We start from the raw sequence: 26,352 nt of genomic DNA, 5'->3' as shown, positions 1-26,352 counted from the left end.
AGTGGTCTCTGCTAGTGAAAAAGGGAGGAGGGAGGCCTCTTTGACCATCAAAAAAGCAGTACTGAAGAACATTGGAACATGCATAAGCAAAAGTACTGTGGGTCAGGAATTGTAACAAGCCAGTTCAGTGTAGTGGTTAAGAGCAGCAGACTTCAATCTAGAGAACTGGGCTAGATTCTCAATGTCCCCACTTGAAGCTAGCTGGGAGATCTTAGGCAATTCACAGCACTCTCAGCCTAAAAAAAAAAAAGATACTTAGCCACCTAGTAGCACCAAAAAAGAACTACAGCTGCAGCAGCCAAACAATCCCTATTTCACTCAAAATGCCATATGATAATTACGTAATTAGTTGTAACAAGGAGGGTAATTAGACAAGGCTGAAGGGAAAGTTGGTTGGAGCCAATCCCTAGCAAGCTTCTACATCCTACATTGTTCATAGGATCTTCCTTACCTGAAGATTGTTTGCTCTTTTATTGACAACAAGAGGAATATCCCTTTCCCTATCTGGTTTGTTTTCTATTAATCATTCAACTTCTAAAATCAGCACTTAAGTTTCAGAAACAGGTGCAGCAGAATCTTGAAAAAATTGTAGTTTTTATTCTCATTTTAGAACAAATATCTCTACAATTAACATGAATACCATAGCCTGCACACACCTTTTAACCCTTCCATTAGCAAAGCATGTTAACTGGAATGCCGAATATAGGATTAATACAAGAAAGGAAAGGAGTTTTATCAAACTCATGCATGATGACACTGTTCATTGGATTTTACTGAAAAGAAATACTTCTAGACACAAATTGGCAATTGTCGTTGTCCAGACAGAATTCACAGAATGTTATGTTTAAAAATCACAGACATGTATTTAACACACTATTATATCCATGTTTTTGTTTTGCTGTAGCCTTTTTAAAGGAAGCTTGGCTCACTATCACAAAAGCTACTGTATATAATGTTTAAATTTCATGTTAAAAGCTTATGGCACAATTTCTTTCTATGCAGCTCACAAGTAAATAGCCACAGAATGCTGAAATTGACTTTAATCCATTGATACCATTCTGTCAGATGTTGCCATTACAAACTTGAAGAATGTCTTTTGCATATTTCACAGAGATGAACATGAAGAAGTGCAATAATATTGAAGCATGGCAGAAATACAGGATGAACTAGCATTGGATAGCCTTGAACCCAAATGCATCTCTCAGTCTTAAGGACCTTCATAAACTTCTCAAATTGATAGGAACGACATGATACAATTCACCATTTTGCCTCAGGGCACCATGTTGGGCAACCACTGAGAAGAAACAACTCCCACCCAACACACATGCACACACACACACACATCCCTTCTCAACCTGCAAGTGCACTTTTTCCAAACAGCTTAATTTGAAATGTTCTAGTCAAAAGAGCAAAAAAACCCCCATTATTCTTGTTTAATGTTCTTTTGTTGAATGAATCATGGATTTCTTCCATAGAGTAATGTAGATTAAAACATTTCATTGAGTTACAGGGCTGACTATTTAAAGAACTAGTCTGAAGCTTATTTCAAAGAGTTATAAATGACATCTATGCAACTCCAACTTTAGTCATACTAAGCAGAATCTTTTCATGTCAATAGTCATTTTCTGCTTGGAGTGGGTCACAACTGCATTCATTGTTGTATCAGGGCTTAATGATCATATTAAGCATCTTTTCCCTTCACTTCAAAGTACTACAAAGTAAAAAGACAATTTATATATATATTTTAAGGTAGATTTTACCTTCATTTTAAAATGCAAAAACTAAACAAATGATTACTCTGTTCATTCTGTAACACCAGTGACATTCAGTGAAATATTTTCTCTCTGTAATTTAAGTGCACATTTATATTGTCTCTATAGAAGTCAGCCTAAGAGCATGTGCTTGTAATAAAATTTTGCAATCAGTACTTTTCTAAAAAAATAATCAATTTATAGTGATGCATAAAAATTGCTCAGAAAAGAATATAGATATAATTAAATTAGAGCTGAACAATGGTCAATGTTGATATGATAAACACTCTCTAAGTCCATTAAAACAAACAATGCCCACCATAGACCATATTAAAAGATATTGATTACATATGTTAGTTAGCATTTGCCTCTTCGGTGAAGCCTCTTCCATGCTTGGAAGCATCATGGAGAATATGAAGTAAGGACACATTAACTAACTAATCAGAAGTACAACCAGACAGCCTTGCTATGCTTTGCATCTAAATGTGTTGCAAGCTGACAAGTAGTAACCAGCTTTCAGTTCAGGAAAGCAATCATTGTGCAATACGATTGCAAGTCAATGGTGTTCATAATGCAAGTATTTCTAATCCCTTTATTCTTTGTGGTGTGATCCAAAGCTTTGTGTATCTTTAAAACACACCAAAGAAGGAGGGTCCATGTTTATGAATTTAAGATCAGAGAAATACCCAAAGTTTCCTCCCCCTCCACTCATTTTCACTCTTCCTAAATCACCATGCTGTAGTTCCATTTCCACACTTCTTCCGTAGAGAGGAAAATGGTGGCCAAGCAGCATGCTTTAATGCTGGGGACCTAAGGTCCAAATGGGATGCTGGGGTTTTGTACACAGTAGAAAGTATGCACAGCTAGGAGAACTAAGAAGGTGCTACTCCTTTGACGGAAGAAAAAGAACTGCTTAATGTCTCCCTATCATATAGCAGCTGAAAAAAATATTTTGGAAAGAATCAGGAGTTAATATTTCATGAAACTCCAGCAATGATAATACAGTTCCCATTGTACAGCACTGTACAGTCAGATATCCAAACAAATCACTCTGAAAGAATGCCACAGCCGGGGCTTTTTTTGAGCAGGAATGCACAGGAATACAGTTCCAGATGGCTTGGCATCAGGGGGTGTGGCCTAATATGCAAATGGACTCCTGCTGGGCTTTTTCTACAAAAAAAAGCTCTGGCTACAGCAATATGGTCCTCTGTAACCCTGATACTGTTTCTAATTCTATCAGAACTAAATTTACATGTGTGATGGCACATTTTTGTGTGTTATATCTCTTGCATTATCCGCAGGAGCTGAACACTACTTGTCCCATTTTAGGTATTGACTGGCTGAGTCAATATTGAATATTGTGCCAAAAATATATTGTGTTGTTCATTTGAAAAAAGTCAATGAAGAAGCAGAAGCCAAGAGAAGAAATATAAACTTGATTGTGCAGCCTTTGCATATGGGCTGAGGTGACAGCAAGGACGCCTTCAGTCATATAATTGGGAGCTGGAAAAGTCTCCTCTTCTATATATATCCATATGGGTGTGCAAAAAATCCCTGTCATAGATAGTAAAGTTGGATGTAAAAATTCTGAAAAAGATCAGTTCCAGAATATTTTCATACAGAGTAAAAACTTGTTTGGGGCTTTTCTCTGACCCAAATGGCACAGAAGAACTCAAAATCTAAGACAGCATTCATTTCCAAGAATTATCAGCCAGAAGCCTCTATTCTTGTCAACAAGGCCCAAACAGGGGTCACAAACAAGCCATGCTGAAATGAACAGAGCTGGTACAGTTAGTACACTTCATTGGGTTGTATCCCACAGAGCCAAACCATGGGGTACTTTCTTATCCTGTCCTGAACACCACCTTTCTAACTTGTCATCACTTCACAAAAATTATTCAAGGCTTCATAAAGATGGATTAAATTGACTAGTCATAAGAAACATTAGTTTGCCTGACAGGGCATGTAAATCCATTCCCACCTTTATTTGTGGTAGGTTCTCATATGCCTGCTGGACATTTAAAAATAGGCACTACTGGGTTGCTGGTTTGCTTTTGGTTTTTTATGGCATGAAACTATACAAAGTCTTTATTTACCATTCTGCACTGCAAATGAATGAGATTAATTAAATAACCCCTGCAGATGTGTTTGAAAATCTCTTAAATTTGTTTATCCCTTAACACCCCTTTGGATCCATTTTACATTCAGTGTAAAAAATTATGAGTAAAGTTAAGTCTGGTTATGCTGAAAGTGAAATATTTCCTAGCTGTTGCCTAGCCCAGGTTCGTAGGGTATACTCCCTCAAAAGATTCATCAGCGTTCACAGGTCATGGTTCAGGAAATACTAGATCCCCTCTGTTGACTGAGTGCTTTGAACTCATTTAAACTACACAATCCAAAGTTTAGAATCAATATGCTAGGAAGAGACTGAATGTGTTAGGTCAGCAGACTCCTGGTTATGAGGCAGAATACGTCATACCAGTATCACCCTAGATCAGATATGCCCGGTATACTATATGGATTTAAATACTTCCCAAACATCTCCCCTATTTGTGTTTACAGGAAAGATCCAAAGAAAATCTTTTGTGGAACTCTGAACCAAGACACACAAATCTTTCCTTTTCTTGGACATAGCACAGATGTACAAGTGTGCAAATAGAACCCTGACTCCAGTGTTTCCAGGGATTCTCTAGGCTTATCCTGCATTGAGCAGGAGATTGGACTACATGGCCTGTATGGCCCATTCCAACTCTGTGATTCTACGGTTCTTTGTAGAACTTAGACGTTCAGTATGCAGTCCAGGCTGTGTTCATACAGATACTTTTAAACCCCTTTAATAATCACACAGTAGGTCAATTCCAACAATCATATCTGAAGTGGGAAGTCATGTGGTACACAACTTGTACTACCTCAAGTTTAGTGTGTATATGGAGGTGTCATTTGTTTGAACACATTCCAGTGCTGCTATCCCTCTCCATGTCAAAAATGCATCTTGTTAGGGATAGGTGTTTTTAATTTAGGAGGCAATATACATTGAATGATTGGATGGATGTATCTTTCCAGATTATGTTTGGTCTCCACCTCTTCAAATAATCTGCAGAAAAATTCCAGTTTCACTGTCCTTCAGAATAGTATGTTTTCTTTCCTGTATCTGATAGCCAATGTTAACAATTTTGGTTTGCCTAGTGGCACAAATTTGCCATATTTCTAATGCCACTGCATTCGAAATGTTGCATAACAGTCATCTTGTCTGTGTTTACAGAACATACTTTGTTAGACTACATTTGCACATCAAAAGAGGTAAAAGTTAGGGCATGTCAAGTGACTTCCTTTCCTTGAATAGAAGACTTTGTTGCTTTATCTCAAATTACTTGTGAAGGTTCCCTCCCTCATTCCAATATTTGTTGACCATGTGCCATGAAACACATGTTCAAATAACCAGTTTTTTTTTTTAAAAAAAAAACTGTCTCCTTTTCTTTGTACAATTTTTTTGTGTGTATATGTTAAGTGTGTCAAGCAGGGATAGGCACAAACTGAATTATGAACCAGGTTTCATCATGAACCAGGCTTGTTTGTGGTTCGTGACCCACCATTTCATGATTTGTGAGCTGCCCATGAACTGCCATCATTTGCAGCAGTTAATTTGGCTCATGGCCACCACTCCTTCCCTTCAGTCCTAGAAATGTACCACCACTGTGTGACTTACGGAGGGAGGGGGAGGCATTTTTTTTCCTTTCTGGAGTCGTGTGACCTGGACAAACTTCCATGAGTGAAGGGAATGAAAATTGTCTTCTCTTTACTTCTGGAGGCATGCTACTGCTATAGCATGGCTCGGGGAGGGAGAGGGAGGCATTTAAAAAATCCCTTCACTTCTGGAAGTGTGCCTCCACTGAGGTGCAACTCAGGGAGGGAGAAGCATTTAAAAATCTTGCCATCTGTTTCTGTATCCATGCTGCCTGGTAAAGGGAGTGCAGGGGATTTCTAGAGTATCACGTGGAAGTGCTGTAATGTACCCTTAGCCTCTACATGGAAGTTACTTCACATTTCCATGATACTCTAGGAATTTCTCCACTATCTATGGCATTTACTATGGAGATTAGGAAAATTCCTAGAGAGTCACAAAGGTTGTGACATTACATACCCTAGACGCTGCCCCCAGAATCTCCTAGTATTTGCTGGTGCAGGGCTGGCAGCACTTAGCATTTGTAATGTAATAATTCAGTTTACATAAAGTGGGGATGCATTAAGTTGAGTGTGATATGCTTGTCTTCCTTTTAAATGATAGGCTTTTCTCCCAGAGAAAAGCTATGTAATATAGTTCTCATACATTGTGACCTATGCATATCAGGAGGGTCTTGTTAGTAATTAAATTAAAACATGGTAGTTGACAAAAATGGATCTGTGCCTCTACTTATTGAGTACAGACCTATTTTTAATGGATTTAACATTTGCTGTTCATTTCTGTGGGAAGAGAAAATAGATGGACATTTAAAATAAGCATTGCACAACATTTAAAAAGCCTTGCACAACTTGTGATCCATTTAGATGACTGCTTTACTAGTCTTCTACTTATTGCAGTCCAATATATACAGCAAAATCCTCCCACATTTACTGAATTGCTGGTAAATCAATATAAATACCTGTGTAACACTTGTTAGACCACAAATTGTACACACTGGAAAGATTCCTGATTTAAGATGGTATTTGTGTCCCTTTATAAATATACCACTAGACGTCATGATCCAACTAATTGAATGTATGAATTCATGACACCTAGTTTATAAACTGTGGGTATTTGGGCTTGTTGAATTCTGGCCTGTGACTTCAAAACAAATTGCTTATAATGAATTACCAATTTTAGAATAAACTATCTTCCTCAATCTGTATTTGGAATCCATGAGGGCTATAAAACCAGCAGCAAAAACAGCAGGCAGAGAGGAGGGAGGCAGATTAGTGGGAGGTGGATGAAGCCACATGGAATGGTCTGGGAGATGGCGGAGAGATGGAGCTGCTGGTTGCAAAGTGCCAGGGTGAGGAAGAGGGAAGTGGAAGGAAAATTCCTTGTTTGCATGCAAGGTGAAGTCTCTTCTTGACTCCAAAGTTTTAGGGTTGGCTGCCTCGACTTGGCCACTTTCAGAGCCTCTAGCTTTTGCCACTACCCCAGAAAGCTTCTGAGAAATGGCAAGCACTGCAGTGGATGGGAAAGGGTCCCCCTGACTTTTAAAATCCTGGTCATGGCTCTGCTGCTCAGTCTTACCAAATTCCATTTACAATGCAGCCTTGTCACTGTACATCCAGTCAGTGAAGCTTGATATTTAGAAGAAGAATTGCAGATTTATACTCCGCCCTTCTCTCTGAATCACAGACTCAGAGCAGCTTACAATCTCCCATATCTTCTCCCACCACAACAGACACCCTGTGAGGTGGTGGGGTTGAGAAGGCTCTTACAGAAGCTGCCCTTTCAAGGACAATGTCTGCCAGAGCTATGTCTAACCCAAGGCCATTGCAACAGGTGCAAGAGGAGGAGTGGGGAATCAAACCTGGTTCTCTCATATAAGAGTCCACACACTTAATAACTACACCAAACTGGCTCTCAAAGCCAGGATATCCAGATATCCTAGATATCTTTTGCTCTTCTGAAGGAAGATATCCTTCTAGATATCCTAGATATCTTTTGCTCTTCTGAAGGAATGTTTTCTGATCAGCCTCACAGTATAAACACAATCTACTAGGAGCTTCTTGTGCAGAAGCTCAATTAGAATGATTAATGCTATTCCTATTCAATCTGTTCATTCCAGTGGTGCTTGTAGAGACTGTTGATAAACGATTTCCTAACATTTTAAAACATAACCAAACCTAGTCATTTGACGTAGGTCCACTGAAATGAACAGTACAAGCCTAAACAGACCTCTAAATCCATTAGTTTACAAGGGCATAACAGTTCAGGATTGCATTTAAAAATCTTACAGTTGGTGGGACAAAACTCAGACTTAATTTTAATTTTATTTCTGGTTTTGATTTCAGAATTTTTAAAAAAAGAAATAAAATGTGGACAAATCTCCCTATAGCTGTTAGTAGATTTCAGAACTAGAACAAAATTACCTCTACAAACAACATACTGTATTTTTACAATAATCCAATAAAGTAATGTTGAAAGAAGGAACAAATTTCTGGAATTGCAAAGTAATGCACATTGGGGCCAAGAATCCCAGCTACAAATACAAGTTGATGGGGTGTGAACTGGCAGAGACTGACCAAGAGAGAGATCTTGGGGTCGTGGTAGATAACTCACTGAAAATGTCAAGACACTGTGCGTTTGCAATAAAAAAGGCCAACGCCATGCTGGGAATTATTAGGAAGGGAATTGAAAACAAATCAGCCAGTATCATAATGCCCCTGTATAAATCGATGGTGCGGTCTCATTTGGAGTATTGTGTGCAGTTCTGGTCGCCGCACCTCAAAAAGGATATTATAGCATTGGAGAAAGTCCAGAGAAGGGCAACTAGAATGATTAAAGGGCTGGAGCACTTTCCCTATGAAGAAAGGTTGAAACGCTTGGGACTTTTTAGCTTGGAGAAACGTCGACTGCGGGGTGACATGATAGAGGTTTACAAGATAATGCATGGGATGGAGAAAGTAGAGAAAGAAGTACTTTTCTCCCTTTCTCACAATACAAGAACTTGTGGGCATTCGATGAAATTGCTGAGCAGACAGGTTAAAACGGATGAAAGGAAGTACTTCTTCACCCAAAGGGTGATTAACATGTGGAATTCACTGCCACAGGAGGTGGTGGCGGCCACAAGTATGGCCACCTTCAAGAGGGGTTTAGATAGAAATATGGAGCATAGGTCCATCAGTGGCTATTAGCCACAGTGTATGTGTGTATATAAAATTTTTTGCCACTGTGTGACAAAGAGTGTTGGACTTGATGGGCCGTTGGCCTGATCCAACATGGCTTCCCTTATGTTCTTATGGAATGAGTTTTAATAATCATGAAGCCCTATATCATGATATATAGTTTACCAGAGAATACTGAATTTGTTTTCAAACAAGGATGGGGCATTATTTTGTAATGCCATGTTTTGTCTAAGGTCAATTAAACTGGGTAAAATCTTTGGACTTAACTGGCCTTAGGTATATGGGAATCTAATTGACTTAAAGGGAGCATACTTCCTAGAAAGCATGTACATTAGGTAAGTAATTGTGCATTCATAGTATCCCACAATCATTTAAAAGCAGGGCTTTTTTTCTGGAAAAAGAGGTGCCAGAACTCTCAAGAAGGATATGAAGGAGAAAAACACAGGTGCCATTCATGAACTTTTAAACCTTTTTTGAGAATTTTGTTTCCACAAAGAGGTTCTGGGACTCCATTCTGCCATGTTCCCCCAGAAAAAAAGCCCTGTTTAAAAGCATACTTACCTTCTCTGGGATATATCCTACCTCTATTCCCCCTTTAAGCTTTGAAAGTGACACCTAAGTGACAGTGACTGCCTAGCCTCACATCCCATCCTGCATGTTTAGTGCCAGGGATCTGTCCAGTGTTTCATTAAGTCAGCAGAAGAACCATTTCCGCTGTGACTTTTACTATATGATAAGACACTTACCTTGTATAGTCTTGGAAATACTAACACTCAGCCAAAGTATACTTCTGTATCATCACATCACTTGGCCAGAAACCAACAAACTGCTCAGATCAGAGTACCACAGAAGCAGTACTATAAACATAATGGAGTTGTTTTGTGGATTGCAGCTATTGCATCTTTGTGAAGGATTTTGTATGAAGTGTCCCTTTAAAGTGCCATGAATCTAAAATATCCCTGTGTTATAAAAGCCATTGGCAGTGCTCTTAAGTCTAGAAAACCTGCCTTGTTTCTTAAAAGGGAAACTGCCAATGGTTACATTTCCAGACTGTTCCATTTCTGGAATCAAGGCAAGTTTTAAGGAGATTTAAAATTGTAATAGCATCTCTGTTAGTATGGCACTTATCTGAAGACATTTGGGACATTTGATCGATTTTAAAAATACAGTTGGATTAAAAATTGCAGTAAGGAACTTCAAAGAAATAGTATACCATCACAAAACAGTATGTATAAACACGTTGGCAGTATAGTTTTAGTTGAGGGATTTGTTTTTACTGTGAAAAAAATTGGTTACTTTTAGTTAGTATGAAGTAAAAGTCTGTTGTAGCAGATACATTATCTTCATTGAGTGTCACTCTTCTGTTGCATTGTGACTTTGCATAGCAAGTCAAATACAATTCCTTTTTCTCCATGCCCTTTATGAGCCAGGCTCTAGTACTTAACTTCATTACTGATGAATGTCTTCGTGCCTAATGATTTTGTAGATAACCCAGTAAAAAATGTTGAATATCAGAAAGGCTAATGGAAAGCAGGCTCTGGAGATGGTATCAATCTTTTTGGCCCGATCAACGAATACCTTCCTCATTTCTTCAGGGCTTTTTGGTACAATTTGAACAGGATTATTTGGGCCCTTGGGAGCTACGCCATCTTTTGCTTGTATACATGGTGGCCCCATTCCATAGCCTGTGAAGCTGAACCGATTCTCTCTTATATCATCATCCTGGGGGGGAAAATAAAAATAAAAATCAGACTCTTCATGCCAAATGTATTCAAATTGCTACTATATATGATTTTTAAATACTGATTTGTTGTTGTAAACTCAGTACTTTTCAGTAACCAAACCGTATTATTGCTTAATCCGTTACTGCCATTTTGGTTACAATTTTTCAGTTCTAAAGTTGTCATCAACACCTGATTACTTGAGATGGTATGATACTTATTCTTGATTTATGACTGTCATGTCTATAAAGATCATTCTATCATGAAGTTTAGGGTCTGTTCCTACATGGGTGGTGGAACTGCACAATACATTAGCAAGCTGTATATTTTAATTATCTGTTGCATTGGTGGAACACTAGAAGAAGATATTGGATTTATATCCCGCCCTCCACTCCGAAGAGTCTCAGAGTGGCTCACAATCTCCTTTACCTTCCTCCCCCACAACAGACATCCTGTGAGGTGGGTGGGGCTGAGAGGACTCTCACAGCAGCTGCCCTTTCAAGGACAACCTCTGCCAGAGCTATGGCTGACCCAAGGCCATTCCAGCAGGTCCAAGTGGAGGAGTGGGGAATCAAACCCGGTTCTCCCAGATAAGAGTCCACACACTTAACCACTACGCTAAACTGGCTCTACATCATCATTGTTTTTTTCCTCATTGTTCTGTTGAATTGTGAACCTGTGTTCAGGTAAGCAGTAACTGGACTATTAGGAGGGGATATGAAACCATAGCTGATCATATACTTGTTGACTTACAATTTTTTTTAAAAAAACATAGAGTATGGTTGCTGCCACATGCCCAAAAAGTAGTTGTTGGTCAATAGCCAAAAGTAGTCATATTCAGAAATGAAATCCTTTCTGCCCTCTCAGAAAGTCAAATCTTGCAAGAACTTCAGATGCCTTGATATTAATGAAAAGGTCTCGAATGCCTGGTGAATTATGGGGAACCTTGTAAACAACCAAGATTAATGTTTGAATAGAAGATGACTTTTGATATTCTAGAGAGAGGGAATGTAGCTGATGAAATAATGTGTCCCTTAAAAGAAGGCCTTAAATAGAATGCTACAAAATTCAGCACAGTCCCATTTTAATATGTAGGCTTGATATTATTTGGGAAAGGCTCTTTTTTCCGGGGGGGGGAGTGAGAAGTTGTCAGTCTTTGGGGTGAAATAACTATAACGCAGCAGTCTTCCTGAAGCTAAGCAGGTCTAGGCCTGGCCAGTTTCCAGAAAGAAGACTTCTAGGAGATCCTATGCCTTGAGTTCCTTGGAAGAAAGAAGAGAGATAAATGCAACCAATAAATCTCACGATTGTTCGACCTAAAGTAATGCTTAATGGAAGTCAGGGCCTGTGACAACACAATGTTCTTTCATGGCTGAAGCTTTCTGAATGGGATGTAATTGTTCAGAGATGGCCCCTGATAGCTCCTTTGTTCTCAGACCCATGAAAACTATTTGGTGGGAGACCATGAGATCTTCAACAACCTGGAGAAAAAAAATGCCCTGCCTTTTAACAGGGGTTTAATGTGACCTTATTTACTATAGGTGATGATATTTACATCTGTGCTAAAGAAAGCTTCAGCGGCCTGTGCCTGCCCACACATTAAGCCTCTGTTAAAGGGGCAAGACAGTTTTTTTCCCCCTCCAGATTGTTGATGGCACCAGGCAGGCTATGAATATATGAGAATAAAGAGCAGTTTGGTATATTTGGAAAGAGACAGAAAGAGAGGCAGATAGATATAATATGTCTGAAAGTTCCCTACTCACTCTCTCTAGGGAATCTTATCTGGGGTAGAAAATTTGCTGTGTAGAAGTTCTTCCTGCCTCAACTTCTACTTGAATATTTGTAAATCTGGGGGGAGGGGGTTGGAATTACACTGTAAGTTTCCAGTATTTTATCATTGATGCTTTGATAGGGGAATCCTGGCTTCTTTCTATCTTGTTTAATTCCCTTGAGACTTGTATTGTTGCTGTTGGCCAGCACTTCCTTTCCATCCTTTCTCACAATATAAAATAAAAGATTTGTATAGTATATGGGTCATGTGGCTTTCCCACTTAGGTAACTTGATCCATAAAGGCTGCAGTACCTATCCAGAAAGAACATAATTTTTGAATTGTATTGATAGAATATAATTCAGAGACATTCCCTTAAAGAATTGGTAACTTTTAGACCTGCCCCGAGATCACCTCACCATAGTTCTGGAACAAAGCTTTGTTACTGCTGTTCAAAATGCTGTAGTAGCTCTGTTTTAAAGTAGTTCAATGCCACACCTCATTCTGTGGACTCAGAAAATTTACTTGAGCAACACTGGTATGCTTATTTTGCTTTTCCTGTCCATAATTTTGTTTCTTGTTTCTATATAGTTCAATGGAGTATATTACTTTTACTTTACTTGCCTTATTTGGCATAGTAAATTCACATGAGAAAATTTTGCCATCTCGTTATGGCACAATATTTATTTTTGTTCAAAGAACCTTGGTGTAATAAGGTCTAATATTTCAACATACAAAGCAGGGTTGTCAATCCCCACTTGGGACAAAAGGGAAAAACTGCCATAGCTGATGGCTACTGGTTAGCTGTCACCCCCGCTTTGTATTTACTTTAAGTTTTCTTTTGTTTTTGCAGTCCCCAGTTGGAGGCAGTTTGGAGATCTTCCCCCTGCTTCAGGGTTATTAAAAAGTAGAGAGGATGTCTACTGGACATATTCCATTATACCCTGTGGAGACTGGTTTCCATAAGATACAGTATAATGGAGAATCAATCTGTGGGTATCTGAGGCTGAGAGAACTGTTTATTGAGGTAAGGGCACTAAATTTTCAGCATAGCAACTAAGGCCTCTCCTCAAAAACCACCCCCAAGTTTCAAAAAGTTGGATCAGGGGGCCCAATTCTATGAAACCCCTCCCCCCAAAAGGTGCCCTATCATCCATTATTTCTAATACAGGAAGCCATTTAAAAGAAGTGTGGTCTCTTTACAAGTGATGACCTTTGAAGCTCCATCATGCTTGTCACAACCATGATCCTGGCTCCACCCCCAAAGTCTCCTAGCTCCACCCTCAAAGTCCCCAGATATTTCTTGAGTTGTACCAGGCAATCCTAATATAAAGGTACCCTATTAAAATAAGTCCTTATGTAAATTCCTGCTGTCATGATAGTGGCTTGTATAAAAATGAATTATAAAAAACAATAAAAGATTTGATTTCATTTAGCTTCTTGACTTTGTTAGTTTGTTTTATACATTTTTTATCATTTATTTCTCCTTAGGAATTGTACATAACTACATGTCAATCACTGCATGAGATTATGCTAGAACAAATAGACTGGATTTTTATTTTTATTTTTTTGCTGATCCTTTGTATTTCAGCCATACATTTTACAGGAAGTATCACTACAAGTAAGAAGCGAAATAGATATGCTTTTGTTTTAAAAGCTTACCTGATGATAATATGATTTCAGTTATATTGGATGGGATTAAACTCTCTGTTTCAGGAGATGACCGGCCCATAAGAGTCTCACATATAGGTCAATTGGAGAGCTTTAGGAGAGTAAACCCAATTTAGCCAGACTAGACTGCACTCTCTCCTGTTCTTTCTAATTGTAACTACACACACACACACCCTCTAAGCAAGTTCCAGTGTGGAATCATCCTGGTACTGTGAGCTTCTCATATTAGTAAGAACAACAGGCAGTCATTTCCAGCAGTTTTTAAGGAATCTATGTGTGTGTGTTTAAAAGCAGGCATGAAATGGCTGAGCCAGACCAAATTACACCACTCTGTACACGTACAAAGATCACGTCACCTCCTTTCAATGAACTTAATCCTTCAAAGGATGGTATTATAGCTCTAATCATTTACCATGGGAATGTGGGGAAATATGTTTTTCTAGATTCTGATCACAGTTTAGTCTTAGTTTTACATCTTTGCATGTCTGTGAGATCTTGTTAAACACTCTGCTACTCCATCAGTGCTAGACTGAGGACATCATGCTTACTCATCAGCATTCGCATTATTTTTCTAGAAATACTTACATATTAATCCTGAAACAGTTGAAGAAAACCAAATGTGAACTTGGGTCACAACTCCTCAGTAACTTTGATTCCAGTAAAAAACAAGATATATATTTTCCAATAACAGTCTTATCACATAGAGGTATCAATGAGCAATGAGGTTAACAGAGCTAACATGGAAAGACATTAGTTCAGACAAATGGACTGGGCCTTCGATGATGACTGGAAATTACACTAGGAAAAAATGGGACATCTTCTACATAGTTTACCCTTAAATTTATATTGTAGATTTGAGCCAAAGTCCCATTTATGAATTCTGCACTTTTCAAGCCATTGCTATGTTGCAATGATTCCTTGATTTCATTTCCGTCAAACATTCCCTCACAAAAATTTTATCAAAATGGAAAGTGGACCACAAAGAAAACAAAAGGAAATAAAAGAAACAGATATGATTACCATTGAAAAAAATGGTGCAATCAGCCTAGTCCAACAATCTGTTTGCTTTCTGAATAAGTTGTGCTGCTTAAAATAAAAAGTAGAATGCTTCTGAAAAGCAAATACAGACTATTAAAATGTAGCCTTCAAGCAACATGTAGCCTACATGTTTCAGCTCAAGTACAAAATTAGTATGCATGCTTGCTTCTTTTAAAGTAGAAATGTCAACAAGCAAAAGAATTATCCATACTATCAATTATGTATGCATATCTCCATGTTCTATTCTGCTATTTCTGTGTGTTTAAAAGAGCAAAGTAAGTGTAAATCTCAGAGTTTTCATTTTAAATATGTTTAAATTCGGCTCTTAAGGATAAATATATTGACAATGATTCTAAAAAAGCAGGAGTCCAATTTAGATCAAAGATAGCAGTGTCCTCAAAACACAAAGGTAACTATTTTTTTTTCAAAAATATGTCGGCTGAAACCATGCCATTTTCATCACCCTGTATATTTTTTTCAGACTAGCTTTTCTGATACTACCCATGTGTCTTTGTAGAGTTTTATGTTTCCATGCAGATACCTCATGACTTATCTGGTTTGTGTGTGGTGGCAGGGGGTGGGGGAGGAACAATGAGAAGTAGGTAGGAAATAATACAGCACATTATCTAACCATGCTCCTACCTGAGGCATTAACCAGCCAGCATGGATCAGTTTTGACTGTTAAGCACCTGACAACATAGTGGAAATGAAATGAATTTCTTAAATGAGCCTTGGAATGCTCCAGTGCAAGGTAAACCATCAGGAGAATATTCAGTAATAATAACTGTTCATATTTCACACCCCCAAATAATTGTTTTTGATATCGAATAATTTAAATTCATTAGTGTTTGTCATTCAGTAATTGATATCTATCAGTACTAGACAGTTTACAGCATTTAATACTTGTTATCTGTTACATTGCCCCTGCAGTTAAATATTTCATATTTAATATATGATAGCCTAGTATACGTTATGCTACAGCACAGGGTTGGATCCTAATTTAATTTTCTCTTCCTGCTGCAGACCTCCTGCTTGTCTCTCACGTTATCACTTATTTTTACTATTTCACATACTATTCCAGACCTATAATGATGAGCTATCATTACCTGTAGTCATTACCTGTAATGAAGAGCTATCTTGAGGCAAGTAGTAAAAGAAGTCAGATTGGGAGAAAATTGGTTGTTTACTCACCACTTGAGGGCCTTCATTATACCACAAATCATTGGGGGCTGGCCGGTTATTAAACAGCTAATAAATTGTTGGCTAATAAATTATGTGAGCTCATTTGTGAGGCTGCCTCATTGGATAGTTGACATTTAGTATCAGAGACTGATAATCTCAGAGCTTCATGTGGAGCAACAAGTGACATCACATGATGTTTTATTTATTTGTTTGTTTTTGTTGATTTCTAGTTCACCCTTTCCCAAGTCGGGCTCAGGCCGGATTACAGCATGATAAAACAGTTAAAATCACATCATAAAACAGTTAAATTTAAACAGTTAAAACCATTAAATGAAATAAAATAAGGCAACGTCAGTGATATATACATCCTTTACAGATTGAAACACAGGATGCAGTCAGTGCAGGGAGGCCAATTAGCTGGTGTGAGGACGTCTGCCTGCCTCAGTCAAAGGTCTGGTGGAACAGCTTCATTTTACAGGTCCAAATTTTTTTGTTGCTGTTGTTGTATCCATAAGTGACGATGCAGTGCTGGAGGAATTTCTGATATTTGAATGGCTTTAAAATTGGGGAGTTTCTAGTGTATTGTAACATGACTTCTGATTACTACTGGAACTAACATTATGACATTGTGCAATGTGCATTTTTTGCTCCCTCTGAAGCAAAGAGTGGTGACAGGGTCTGGAAGCTGGGGCTAGGGCCGTGGCCAGCGATCTGGTAAGGCTAAATATGTGAGCCCTGAGTAATGCAGGGTTGAATTTACCAACTTTTTAGTCAACCAGATCCACACATAAGGCAACCCTAAGATATCTGAAAGACTGTTTCTCCCAATGTGTCTCCCAATTTTGGAACAGGCTTTCCCTGGGGACACTATCATTAGAAGTTTTTAGAACCTTGTGTAAGGACATTTATTTTCTACAGCTTTTAACAGTAGACATTTTCTTGGGGTGGGGTAGCTTAACTAAGTTTTACTATATTATGTATGTTTTCAGTCTTGGAATTGTAAGCCACCTTAAGCCACAAGGGAAATGATAGATATAAATATTTTAATAACATATACATATTTGTATTTGAAATCAACACAATTTGATTTGTCAGAGGATTCCAGTTGTCTCTTACTATGGTAAACTTGACTAGAATATGCATATTACAGTCCAAAACCCATAACAGATTACTTACTCTATAAGGAATAAAATATTTAGCTATTACATTTCTTAGGAAACCGTGTGTCTTCAAAACAGCCTAATATCAGCCTCATATAATATTTTATGGTTAAATAGCAACAGGCAGGAAATAACATGAAGAGATTGTTCAGATCAGAATTTCAGTGTAAGGGAATTCTTACAGCTGAACCAATTTAGTGACCTCTGAATCCACTATTTGTTCTATTTGTTCTTTGTTATCTGCATATTACCTATATGTTTGCCCTCAAATGGGGCACATAGGAATACCAGGAGGTCATCTGAGATCAAAAACATGGAATGTGTGGGTGAGTAAGCAAAGTTAGTCGGCCCCCTCCCAGCCGGACGGGCAATGCCCATTACAGGCTGGGGGCTGCGTTTGCCCTCCCAGAAGGAGGGAGAGCTGCCGTCATCAGCCCAGGCATCTGGTAATTGAGGAGCAGGGCGTGGCGTCGGGGCTATAAAGCCCCGGCCCCACCCTGGGTGGCGCAGATCTTTTCGGCTCTCAGCCCACCAGCCCGCCCTATGCAGTACAGGTTACACCGGTCGCCTTATTAGGGGCCAGGTAGGTATTTTTTCATTTTCACTGAATTGGCCTATAGTGAATTTTTTTTTTTGCCTACCTTGTACTGTTTGTTAGTGTAGTATGGGGGGAAAGGTTTGTTAGATTGGTCGCTTGGCAGGATGAGGTATTGGCTACAGTCTTTCAGGGGAGCACCTACGGCTCTGCATCAGTTGGTGCAGGTGGTCTGTACGAATGGCAGATGGGCTTTACGGCTCAATGCTGGGAGTGCAGATCACTACAAAGCCTCATTGGGGCGGATCCTTCCTGAGGGTTGGATGTTGGCCTAGGTTGAGGTGGAATTTGGGCCTGGCTGCTCAGCACCAGATGGATGATATGGAGCTTGTGCTGGGGGCAGGGTGGCTCGCCCTCCCAGGACAAGGTGGGGTCCTGGGTTTGACCCCAGGGCTTGTCCTGTTAAGCCTAGACCTCTTGCCATTCTAGTTCATTCAAGTTATGTTTTAATAAAGCGGCCCGGTTTTCATCCAACAATGTGTCAGTCTCTTCATTCTGAGTGGGGCGGTGGGGGGGGGGGAAACCTGGTTTAAATTCCTCTTCCCTCAGCACCAATACTTAACTGGAACAACTTCTATTTAACAAGAGAAAATATACTGGAAATTTGATCATGAATTTTCAGCATTTTTTCTAGCTAGACTTACAGATTTTGAATGCTGTGGCTCAAAAGCATGTTCTGAACTAAAAATAAAAAAAAATGGATATTCTGTATTACTGACTGTCAAAGTATGAGGCAACTTTTATATATCAGAAAATCCAGAGATATTACCACTAATGAGCAAATGGCCATTCTGTTATTCCTCAACACACTTCAGTTGAAGTATTTAGAAAAGCTATGTAAAAAACAAAAAAAAAACCCAAAATATTGCTTTGACCCATTCAGATTTTTTTAATCCTCTCACTTTCTTGGTCTTTTCATTTTTTTATATAATTTATAGGAATTTAGTTGTTCTATACAACTACAAGTGCTGTGTTATCCCAGCCTCCCGCATATGAAAGCAAGTGTTAAATGGTGGTGATTTCATCCCATAGTTCTCTATCCAAGTTCCTTGCCCAAAGATAAATTGTGGGCATCTCTCCTTCCTACAGTGTGGCAATGCTCCCAGAAGCACAGTCATTCTCCTCAGATTTTCTAATCAGTCATTTTACATTTTACAACATTACCATGAAGCCAAGTTCTGAGAAAATGATGGAAATTTTCTTCCAACTCTGGGTTCATGTGGAGGAGAAGGGCAGGGTATAAATGAAGTAAATAAACAAATATTGTGTTTAATTGTCCCTAAACAATATATTTTCTTTTGCTTCTGTTCCACACAAAAGTAGTGAAGATGGACTTTCTTTCCAAAAGAAACTTGTCACAGCAGTGACACTTAGATTCCAACTCTGTGTTGGGAAAATCCCAAAGATTTGTGGGTGGAGCCCAGGGCCTTTTTTGTAGCAGGAACTCCTTGCATATTTGGCCACACCCCTGATATAGCCAATCCTCCAAGAGCTTACAGGGCTCTTAATATAGGGCCTACTGTAAGCTCCAGGAGGCTACATGAGGGGTGTATGGCCTAGTATGCGTTCAAGCTACAAAAAAACTACAAGGAGTTCAAGCTACAAAAAAAAGCCCTGGTGGAGCCTGAGAAGGACAACGTTTGTGGAGGAAAGGGAACTCAGCAGGGGTGTGCTGCCATAGAATTGACTCTCCAAATTTTCCATTTGGGGCCAAAGGCTGGGAAGGGACCTCAGCAGAGTATAACGTTAGTCCACTCTCCAATTTTCTTCAGTGGAACTGATCTCCCTAGTGTGGAGATCACTTGTAATTTTGGGAGGACTCGAAGTACACCTGGAAGTTGGCAAGCCTTGAATGCATCGACAAAGGCCTTTGACTAGGTTCTAATAGGAAATGGTTTTAACATATTTCCTACCAGCAGCTGTGAATGCCATGCATGAAGGGGCAATCTGCTAATATTCTTAAAAGGTAAAATGAAACTGTGCTGAAAGCTTCCACAGGGTTCTCAGTCCACTTAAATCTTCTTTAATCTTTATTTTGCAAGTTTCATTGCAATTTGGGAATTACAGTCTTTGCACTGACATTCTGAAAAAGAGAGAATGTCATCCTGCGTTGACATGTTATTTGCACAGCCATCTTTTAAACAGAATGCTGTTGTTATGAAGCAGACAACCTCTGCTTGCACTGCCCATATTTCTCTAACCTGCATTTGTCATATTTACCTTGTTCTTCTTCCTCTTTCGATGGAATCTCAAAAGTTCCTTATGTTGTCTTGACACAAAATTTACAGCTGCATATTCCAGAAGTGCCGAGAATACAAAAAGCAAGCATACAGCCATCCAGATGTCAATAGCCTTGACGTACGACACCTAAAGATATCACCAAGTAGAATATTGAAGATATTAGAATCACAGATGGAAGTTTTTTAGTGTTTTGTAATGGCAAGGGATGAGGAATATGCTTCCTGAAACTATAGTGAAAGCAAGCTGTATAACAGAGAACAAAATACAAACTAGTTTCCTCCAAGTTCCTGCATTTTATGAAAACTTTTTTGAATTTCTTCTTCTTCTTCTTCTTCATCATCATCACCACAACCTTTATTAGCACAACAAACTAAATTTTAAAAACAGACAGAGAGAAACCTAACACATATCCCTCCTTTTGGAAGCCAGATACAGAAAATTCTCCACCATTCAATAGTTACATTTTGAGAAGAAAAGGAACATTTGTGCACCTGATTGACCTTTTAGATCATATAATAACCAATACTATGAATGTCAGAATAATAGGCACAGTGCAGGAAAACATGCTGGACTCTTTCTACTTCATTCCTTTCACAGCTGCATACCCTTTATGTATATGGAATCTTTTGGAACCTCCCGTAAAGTATCAACAAAGGTAATACATTAAAGTGTGCTAACATGTAAGCCCTGCGAAAAAATGGATCAACTAGGCAAGAAAATACATTCCTAGAGACCCAGTAGAAGAAATCCCAAGCCTCAAGGGAGAACATCTACCATATACACAGCTACTCAACACTTGTAGTTCAATATCCAAGAGTCTTTGCTTGATTAAAACAAAGGCTGATTTTTCTGAGAGGAAAAGCAACTTTATAGACTTGCTGTTATATAGTGTAAATACCCAGGATGGTTCATACTAGCTAGCCAATTATGCTAATACAGCATCACAAACTGTGGTATACACCAGCATTTCTCCTATTGAAAAGAAAAGTAAGGTATAAATATATAAATAAATAGCCTCTCCCATAAGCATGTACAAGAGAGCAGTATTTTATCCACTGGTACTGCCCTCAATTTAAGTTCATTCAACCAAATGTCCATCCCTTAGGGCTTTTTTGTAGCAATAACTCCTTTGCATATTAGGCTACATCCCCCTGATGAAGCCAATCCTCCAAGTGCTTACAGTAGGCCCTGTAAGAAGAGCCCTGTAAGTTCTTGGAGGACTGGCTACCTCAGGGGGTTGTAGCCTAATATGCAAAGCAGTTTCTGCTACCAAAAAAAAAAAAGCCTGCCCCTTATGAAAGTCAAAGTGTACACACACAGGCTCCTCCGTGCAATTGGGAAGCTGTGGAAACTTAACCAAATGGATGAACTTACATCCAAACACTTGCTGTAATATAGTGTAAATACCCAGGATGGTTCATACTAGCTAGCCATTATGCTAATACAGCATCACAAACTGTGGTGTATACACCAGCATTTCTCCTATTGGGCATTGGGCTCACTGTACATGGTTGGATGTGCTGGAATATAGTATACAAATAAAATATGTCTAGTGTACAAAGAAAAAGAAAATCCTGCAGCTATAATGGACTAGCTATAAAGAGTTAATGGGTTATTCCTTGTCTTTCTGCAGAATGTTTTTCTTTTTCTTTTCTTTTTAAACCATCTAGAACTCTCTTTCAGCTATTAAGGCAGCTAGGTTTATATCTTCTCTTTCCTGTTTGCTAATTCTCTTTAGTTTATTTTTTTTTCCAGTTCAGCATCCTGACTGCTGCATAGGTATTCTGTATTAGAGTTGCCAGCTCAAGGTTGGGAAATTCCTGGAGATTTTGGAGTGGAACCTGGGGTGGGTGGAACCTGGGGATGTGATGTTTGGGGAGGGGCCTCAGCTGGCTATAACACCACAGAGGACACCTTCCAACACAACCATTTTCAGGAGTGGCAGATCTCTGCCATCTGAAGATAAGTTGTAATTCTGGGAGATCCCCAGGTTCCACTGGAGGCTGGCAACCTTTTGTAATTTCACTTCACAAACATATGGTGTGGCAGTTTTTGACATCTTGGAAGTGCTAACTAACCCTAAAGGAAGGTGGATATGCTTGGTCTAGGTGGTAACAGTTGTTTTGTATGACCAAAAGGGCTTGCAATGCTAATTAAACTATCCCTCCCTGCATATACCTTTTGATATAAAATTCTGGCTTTAATCATTTTATTGTGTGCATTTTTCAGCATTTGGGATCTTTAGCATTCTGGTAGGCATACACATATACATATAAGCATTGCTTCTGTATCTCCACCCGCTCCAGCATTTTACATTATTATTATTATTTACATTTGATGAATCACCCTATTCCAGCTAGCTCCAGGCTCAGGGCGATGTACAACATTAAAAAATACATATATATATATAAAATCAGTTACATTTAAAAAATTACAAACTGATGACATCTTTAAAGTGCCCTTATTCAGTTGTTACATCACATAGGGATGGGGGGGGATTATACTATGTGACCTGTTTAGTTCCTCTTTCTTTTTAGACGTAACGCCTATTCTCAGAAATACTAGTCTACTGTTCTGCTGAACTCAGGATTTTTGCAAAATAAAAGGAAACCGAATTTGACCTTAAAGTAATAAATCATATAACTGGTATCACCCTCTAGTGATAGTTTGAGTTTTATGTCTGCCATCACTTTGAAAAACACCGTGAATAGTAGGATCTTTATGAACAAGTCTGTGTGGTGTAAAAAGTGTTTGGTAGAAAATGTTTGGTAGAAAATGTTTGGTAGAGTGGCAGGGAGAAAGCACCCCTCCACAGCCCAGCGCTTCCTCTGCCTGGCTTCAGCTGCTGCTCCCAGCAAGTGCTGGGATCGCAGGGTGGAGGGAGCGATCCCTGCACTTGCTGGAAGCATCAGCTGCAGGCAGGCAGGGAGAAAGCATGCCGCCCCCTCCACAGCCCAGCGCTTTGCGAAGCGCTGGGTTTGCGGAGGGGGGGGGCTTCCTCTGCCTGGCTTCAGCTGCTGCTCCCAGCAAGTGCTGGGATCACAGGGTGGAGGGAGCGATCCCTGCACTTGCTGGAAGCATCAGCTGAAGGCAGGCAGGGAGAAAGCACCCCACCCCCTCCACAGCTTCGGCTGGGTTTGCGGAGGGGGCGGCATGCTTCCCTTGTGCCTGCGTGCCTGCCTGTGTGCCTGGCTGGGAGACAAGCGGCGAGATCGCTCCCTGCGAAGTGCTGGGTTTGCGTTGTGGGCGGAGGGAGCGATCTCGCCCTTGTCTGCCAGCCAGGCACCTGCGTCTTATGGTCCGGAGTGTCCAATGGACCGAAAAAATTGGGTATGTTGAGAATTCTTTATGTGTAATGACTTCAGTTTCAATTCATTAAATTGGAGTAATTCAATACAGGATTGCATTGTCAATAGTTAAACTGCCATATTTAGTGAAGAATAATTTAAGTAATGAAAATTTTTATTACTATTTGTTACAACTTTCAGTCTTCATGGCAACTGTAATATGAGTGCCAGCATCAAAGGTGAGTGGCAGTACATTTCAAGGGGAAGGGATTTCTCCAGTTGTGGGGCCAACCAACATGACTGACTTTCCATGCACGTTTGATTTCAAAAGTTGACACATAGAAGGTATTATCAGGAATGTATTGTTCTGATTTTAGAGATTATATTTGCATATAAAAAACCCACAGAATCAATGGGGAAAAAAGAAATTAATATACAAGTGCTCCTAAAGGTAGAACCCATATTAGAATCATCAACAGAAATTTGGCATATTCAGATAAACAACATGCATAAGAGTTGCCAGCTCCAACTAGACAAATTCCTGGAGATAGGGAATGCTTCCTGGGGAGGGTTTGGGAAAGGGAGAGACCTCAGCAGAGATGTGATGTCATAATGCCTACTCTCCAAAGCTGCCATTTCCTCCAGGGTAACTGATTTAAATAGTCTGGAAATCAGTTGTAATGATGGGAGGACTCTATGTACCACCTGGTGGTTGATAACCCATATAATTAGTTTTGTTCACTAGTTGACATTCCTTCTCTTTGACCTTTTCTCTTTTAAGGAACTTTGATATACATATGTTGTATGGAAAATGTGTTTGAAGGTTGAGAATACTACTGCCTATTAGGCTGAAACAAATATAACGTGACATAAAAGAAGACAGTGAAAACAAAGAAAGTGCAACAGTTTTCCTACCTTTGGGAGTGATGCCCGTGACCCTGAACTCTGTGTTGTCATAGTAAGCACAGTTGTTATCCCTAAAGCCACTCTGGCTGGAGCAGCATCCATATTGATCCAAAAGGACACCCAGGAGAGTATGACAATCAAGAGACTGGGTATATACATCTGAATGAGATAATAACCCATCTGCCGTTCAAGGTGGAATCGGACTTCAATACATGTAAACTTGCCTAGTTAAGAACAGAGACAGATTGTTAGTGAACTACTTGTGCTTTTCTTCATCAGCAGCACATGATCGAATCACAGCAATTTTAAAACCTGTTTCCCATATTTATTTATTTACAAAATTTATACCTTCACAAGGGCCATCAAGCCAGGTAACAAATTAAACATACATTGCAATCACATCTTAAAAACGATTAAAACTAACATAATTAAAACCAGAGCTAAAATACATACACACATATTTTAAAAATTCAATTAAATTATTGGGTAGGAAGGAAGGATCACTAAGGGCGTTTTCGCACTCACCTTCAGCCGGCGCGACCCCCCTCTTCACCGCGCAGGATCTGCGTGGATTTCGCACTAAACGCCGCAGAGCAGCCGGAAGAGCCAGAAACTCCCAGTGCAAAAGCCGCTCAAACGGAAACCGCCAAAAAGCAGTTTCCGTTTGAGCGGCTTTTGCGCCGGGAGTTTCCGGCTCTTCCGGCTGCTCCGCGGCGTTTAGTGCGAAATCCGCGCAGATCCTGCGCGGTGAAGAGGGGGGTCGCCCCGGCTGAAGGTGAGTGCGAAAACGCCCTAAGAGAATGCCAAATGAAATGTAGGCTTCACCTGCTGGTGGAAGATGCCAACAGTAGGAGACAGACAAGTCTCCTTGGTTTCTAGAGTTTTTAGTGTCATGACCAAGACGGCCATTTTGCAAGTGGCCATTCACCCAATCTCAGAAGGCAGGGGCACCCAAAAGTAGGGCCTCTGATGATTATCATATGGTGGGGTGTTTTTTTTTTTTTTAAAGGAATTAGGCAGTCCTTTATATTGCATTTATAACTATTTAAAATAGAACTCCCATGTAGGCATGGCCCCATGCTTTTTATTCATTCTGTTTACTGGGGGAAAAGTTGTTCATAAACATCTGATTCATAGTATTGAGGGCTTTTTTTGTAGCAGGAACTCATTTGCATATTAGCCTACACCCCATGATGTAGCCCATCCTCCTGGAGCTTACTGTAGACCTTGTACTAAGAGCCCTGTAAATTCTTGGAGATTGGCTACATCAAGGGTGAGTGGCCTAATATGCAAAAGAGTTCCTGTGAAAAAAAAGCCCTGATAGGAACTCTCTGATTACTCTGTGCTGGGCACAAATGGCAGAACTAGTCCTTTATGTTGCACTGAGGAGATTCCATAACAGAGGGCTGTGGTAGCTGGAAAAAAAGAATTCTGGAGTAATGAGGACTTTTTATTTGACCCAGCAAGGCAGTTCATAATTTTGTTAGAAGAGCTGCAGTGCACAAGTATTCTGTCGTTCACTCAGATAATTGTTCTCTTTTCCCATTCCAAAGACTAGTCCACTCTACTCAATGGCACATGCAAGTTTTTTCCTCATTCAAAAAGAGAAGAAACAGGCCCTAAATTATTACAGATGTCTTCAGAGAAATGTTTGTGCAAAGAAATCCCAGTTGAGATTTGCATCAGCACAGCCAAGACTCAGAATGTTAGATAAATATTAAGGGAAGAGCAATTACATTTCTCTTAAAACAGAAGAAGAAGAGGAGGAGGAGGTTGGACATACCCCACTCTTCACTACCCAAAGAAGTCTCAAAGTGGCTTACAATCTTCTTTCCCTTCCCCTCCCCATAGCAGACACTATCGTTTGGGGAAATTGCATACAAATCCACATTGGGTTCTAAATATTCCTCTTCTTTGTGCTCTGATAATTTCATTTAATCAAGAAAGGGTTTGGCATATGGTTTGCTCTACAGGTTGATCAACAGTGGCACATGGACAGCTGTGCTTATTTTGTTTTCCTATTTAGCTAGCAGCAGTGCACACATACTGTACTTCTGTGTTTTGAGAAAAAAGAGAAAAGTAAACTATAAACTATATTTTTAAATGGTTACCATACTGACAAAGGGTTTAGAAACCAATCCTTTCCCAGAATCAGCACACTAAACAGCATTTG

General features: G+C 39.5%; 1 protein-coding gene across 2 annotated transcripts in view; it reads right to left on the bottom strand.

The window, feature by feature from the left end:
• Positions 1-10,012: 10,012 nt before the first annotated feature.
• The window catches only part of GLRA3 (glycine receptor alpha 3), a 118,892-nt gene continuing 102,552 nt past the window's right edge, over positions 10,013-26,352 (bottom strand). For both annotated transcript variants that reach the window (XM_060246519.1, XM_060246520.1), the window contains 3 exons: positions 24,189-24,403; positions 19,966-20,112; positions 10,013-10,331 (listed from right to left, as the gene is read on the bottom strand). In XM_060246519.1, coding sequence (XP_060102502.1) covers positions 10,059-10,331; positions 19,966-20,112; positions 24,189-24,403 — 635 coding nt within the window. In that variant the 3' untranslated portion in view covers positions 10,013-10,058. The remainder of the gene's footprint in view (positions 10,332-19,965; positions 20,113-24,188; positions 24,404-26,352) is intronic.

The sequence above is a fragment of the Heteronotia binoei genome, chromosome 9 (genome assembly GCF_032191835.1).
Source record: "Heteronotia binoei isolate CCM8104 ecotype False Entrance Well chromosome 9, APGP_CSIRO_Hbin_v1, whole genome shotgun sequence".
In the NCBI taxonomy this organism is placed as follows: Eukaryota; Metazoa; Chordata; class Lepidosauria; order Squamata; family Gekkonidae; genus Heteronotia; species Heteronotia binoei.
The sequence above is the reverse complement of the archived record's forward strand: the minus strand, read 5'-3'. Positions and strand labels throughout refer to the sequence as shown.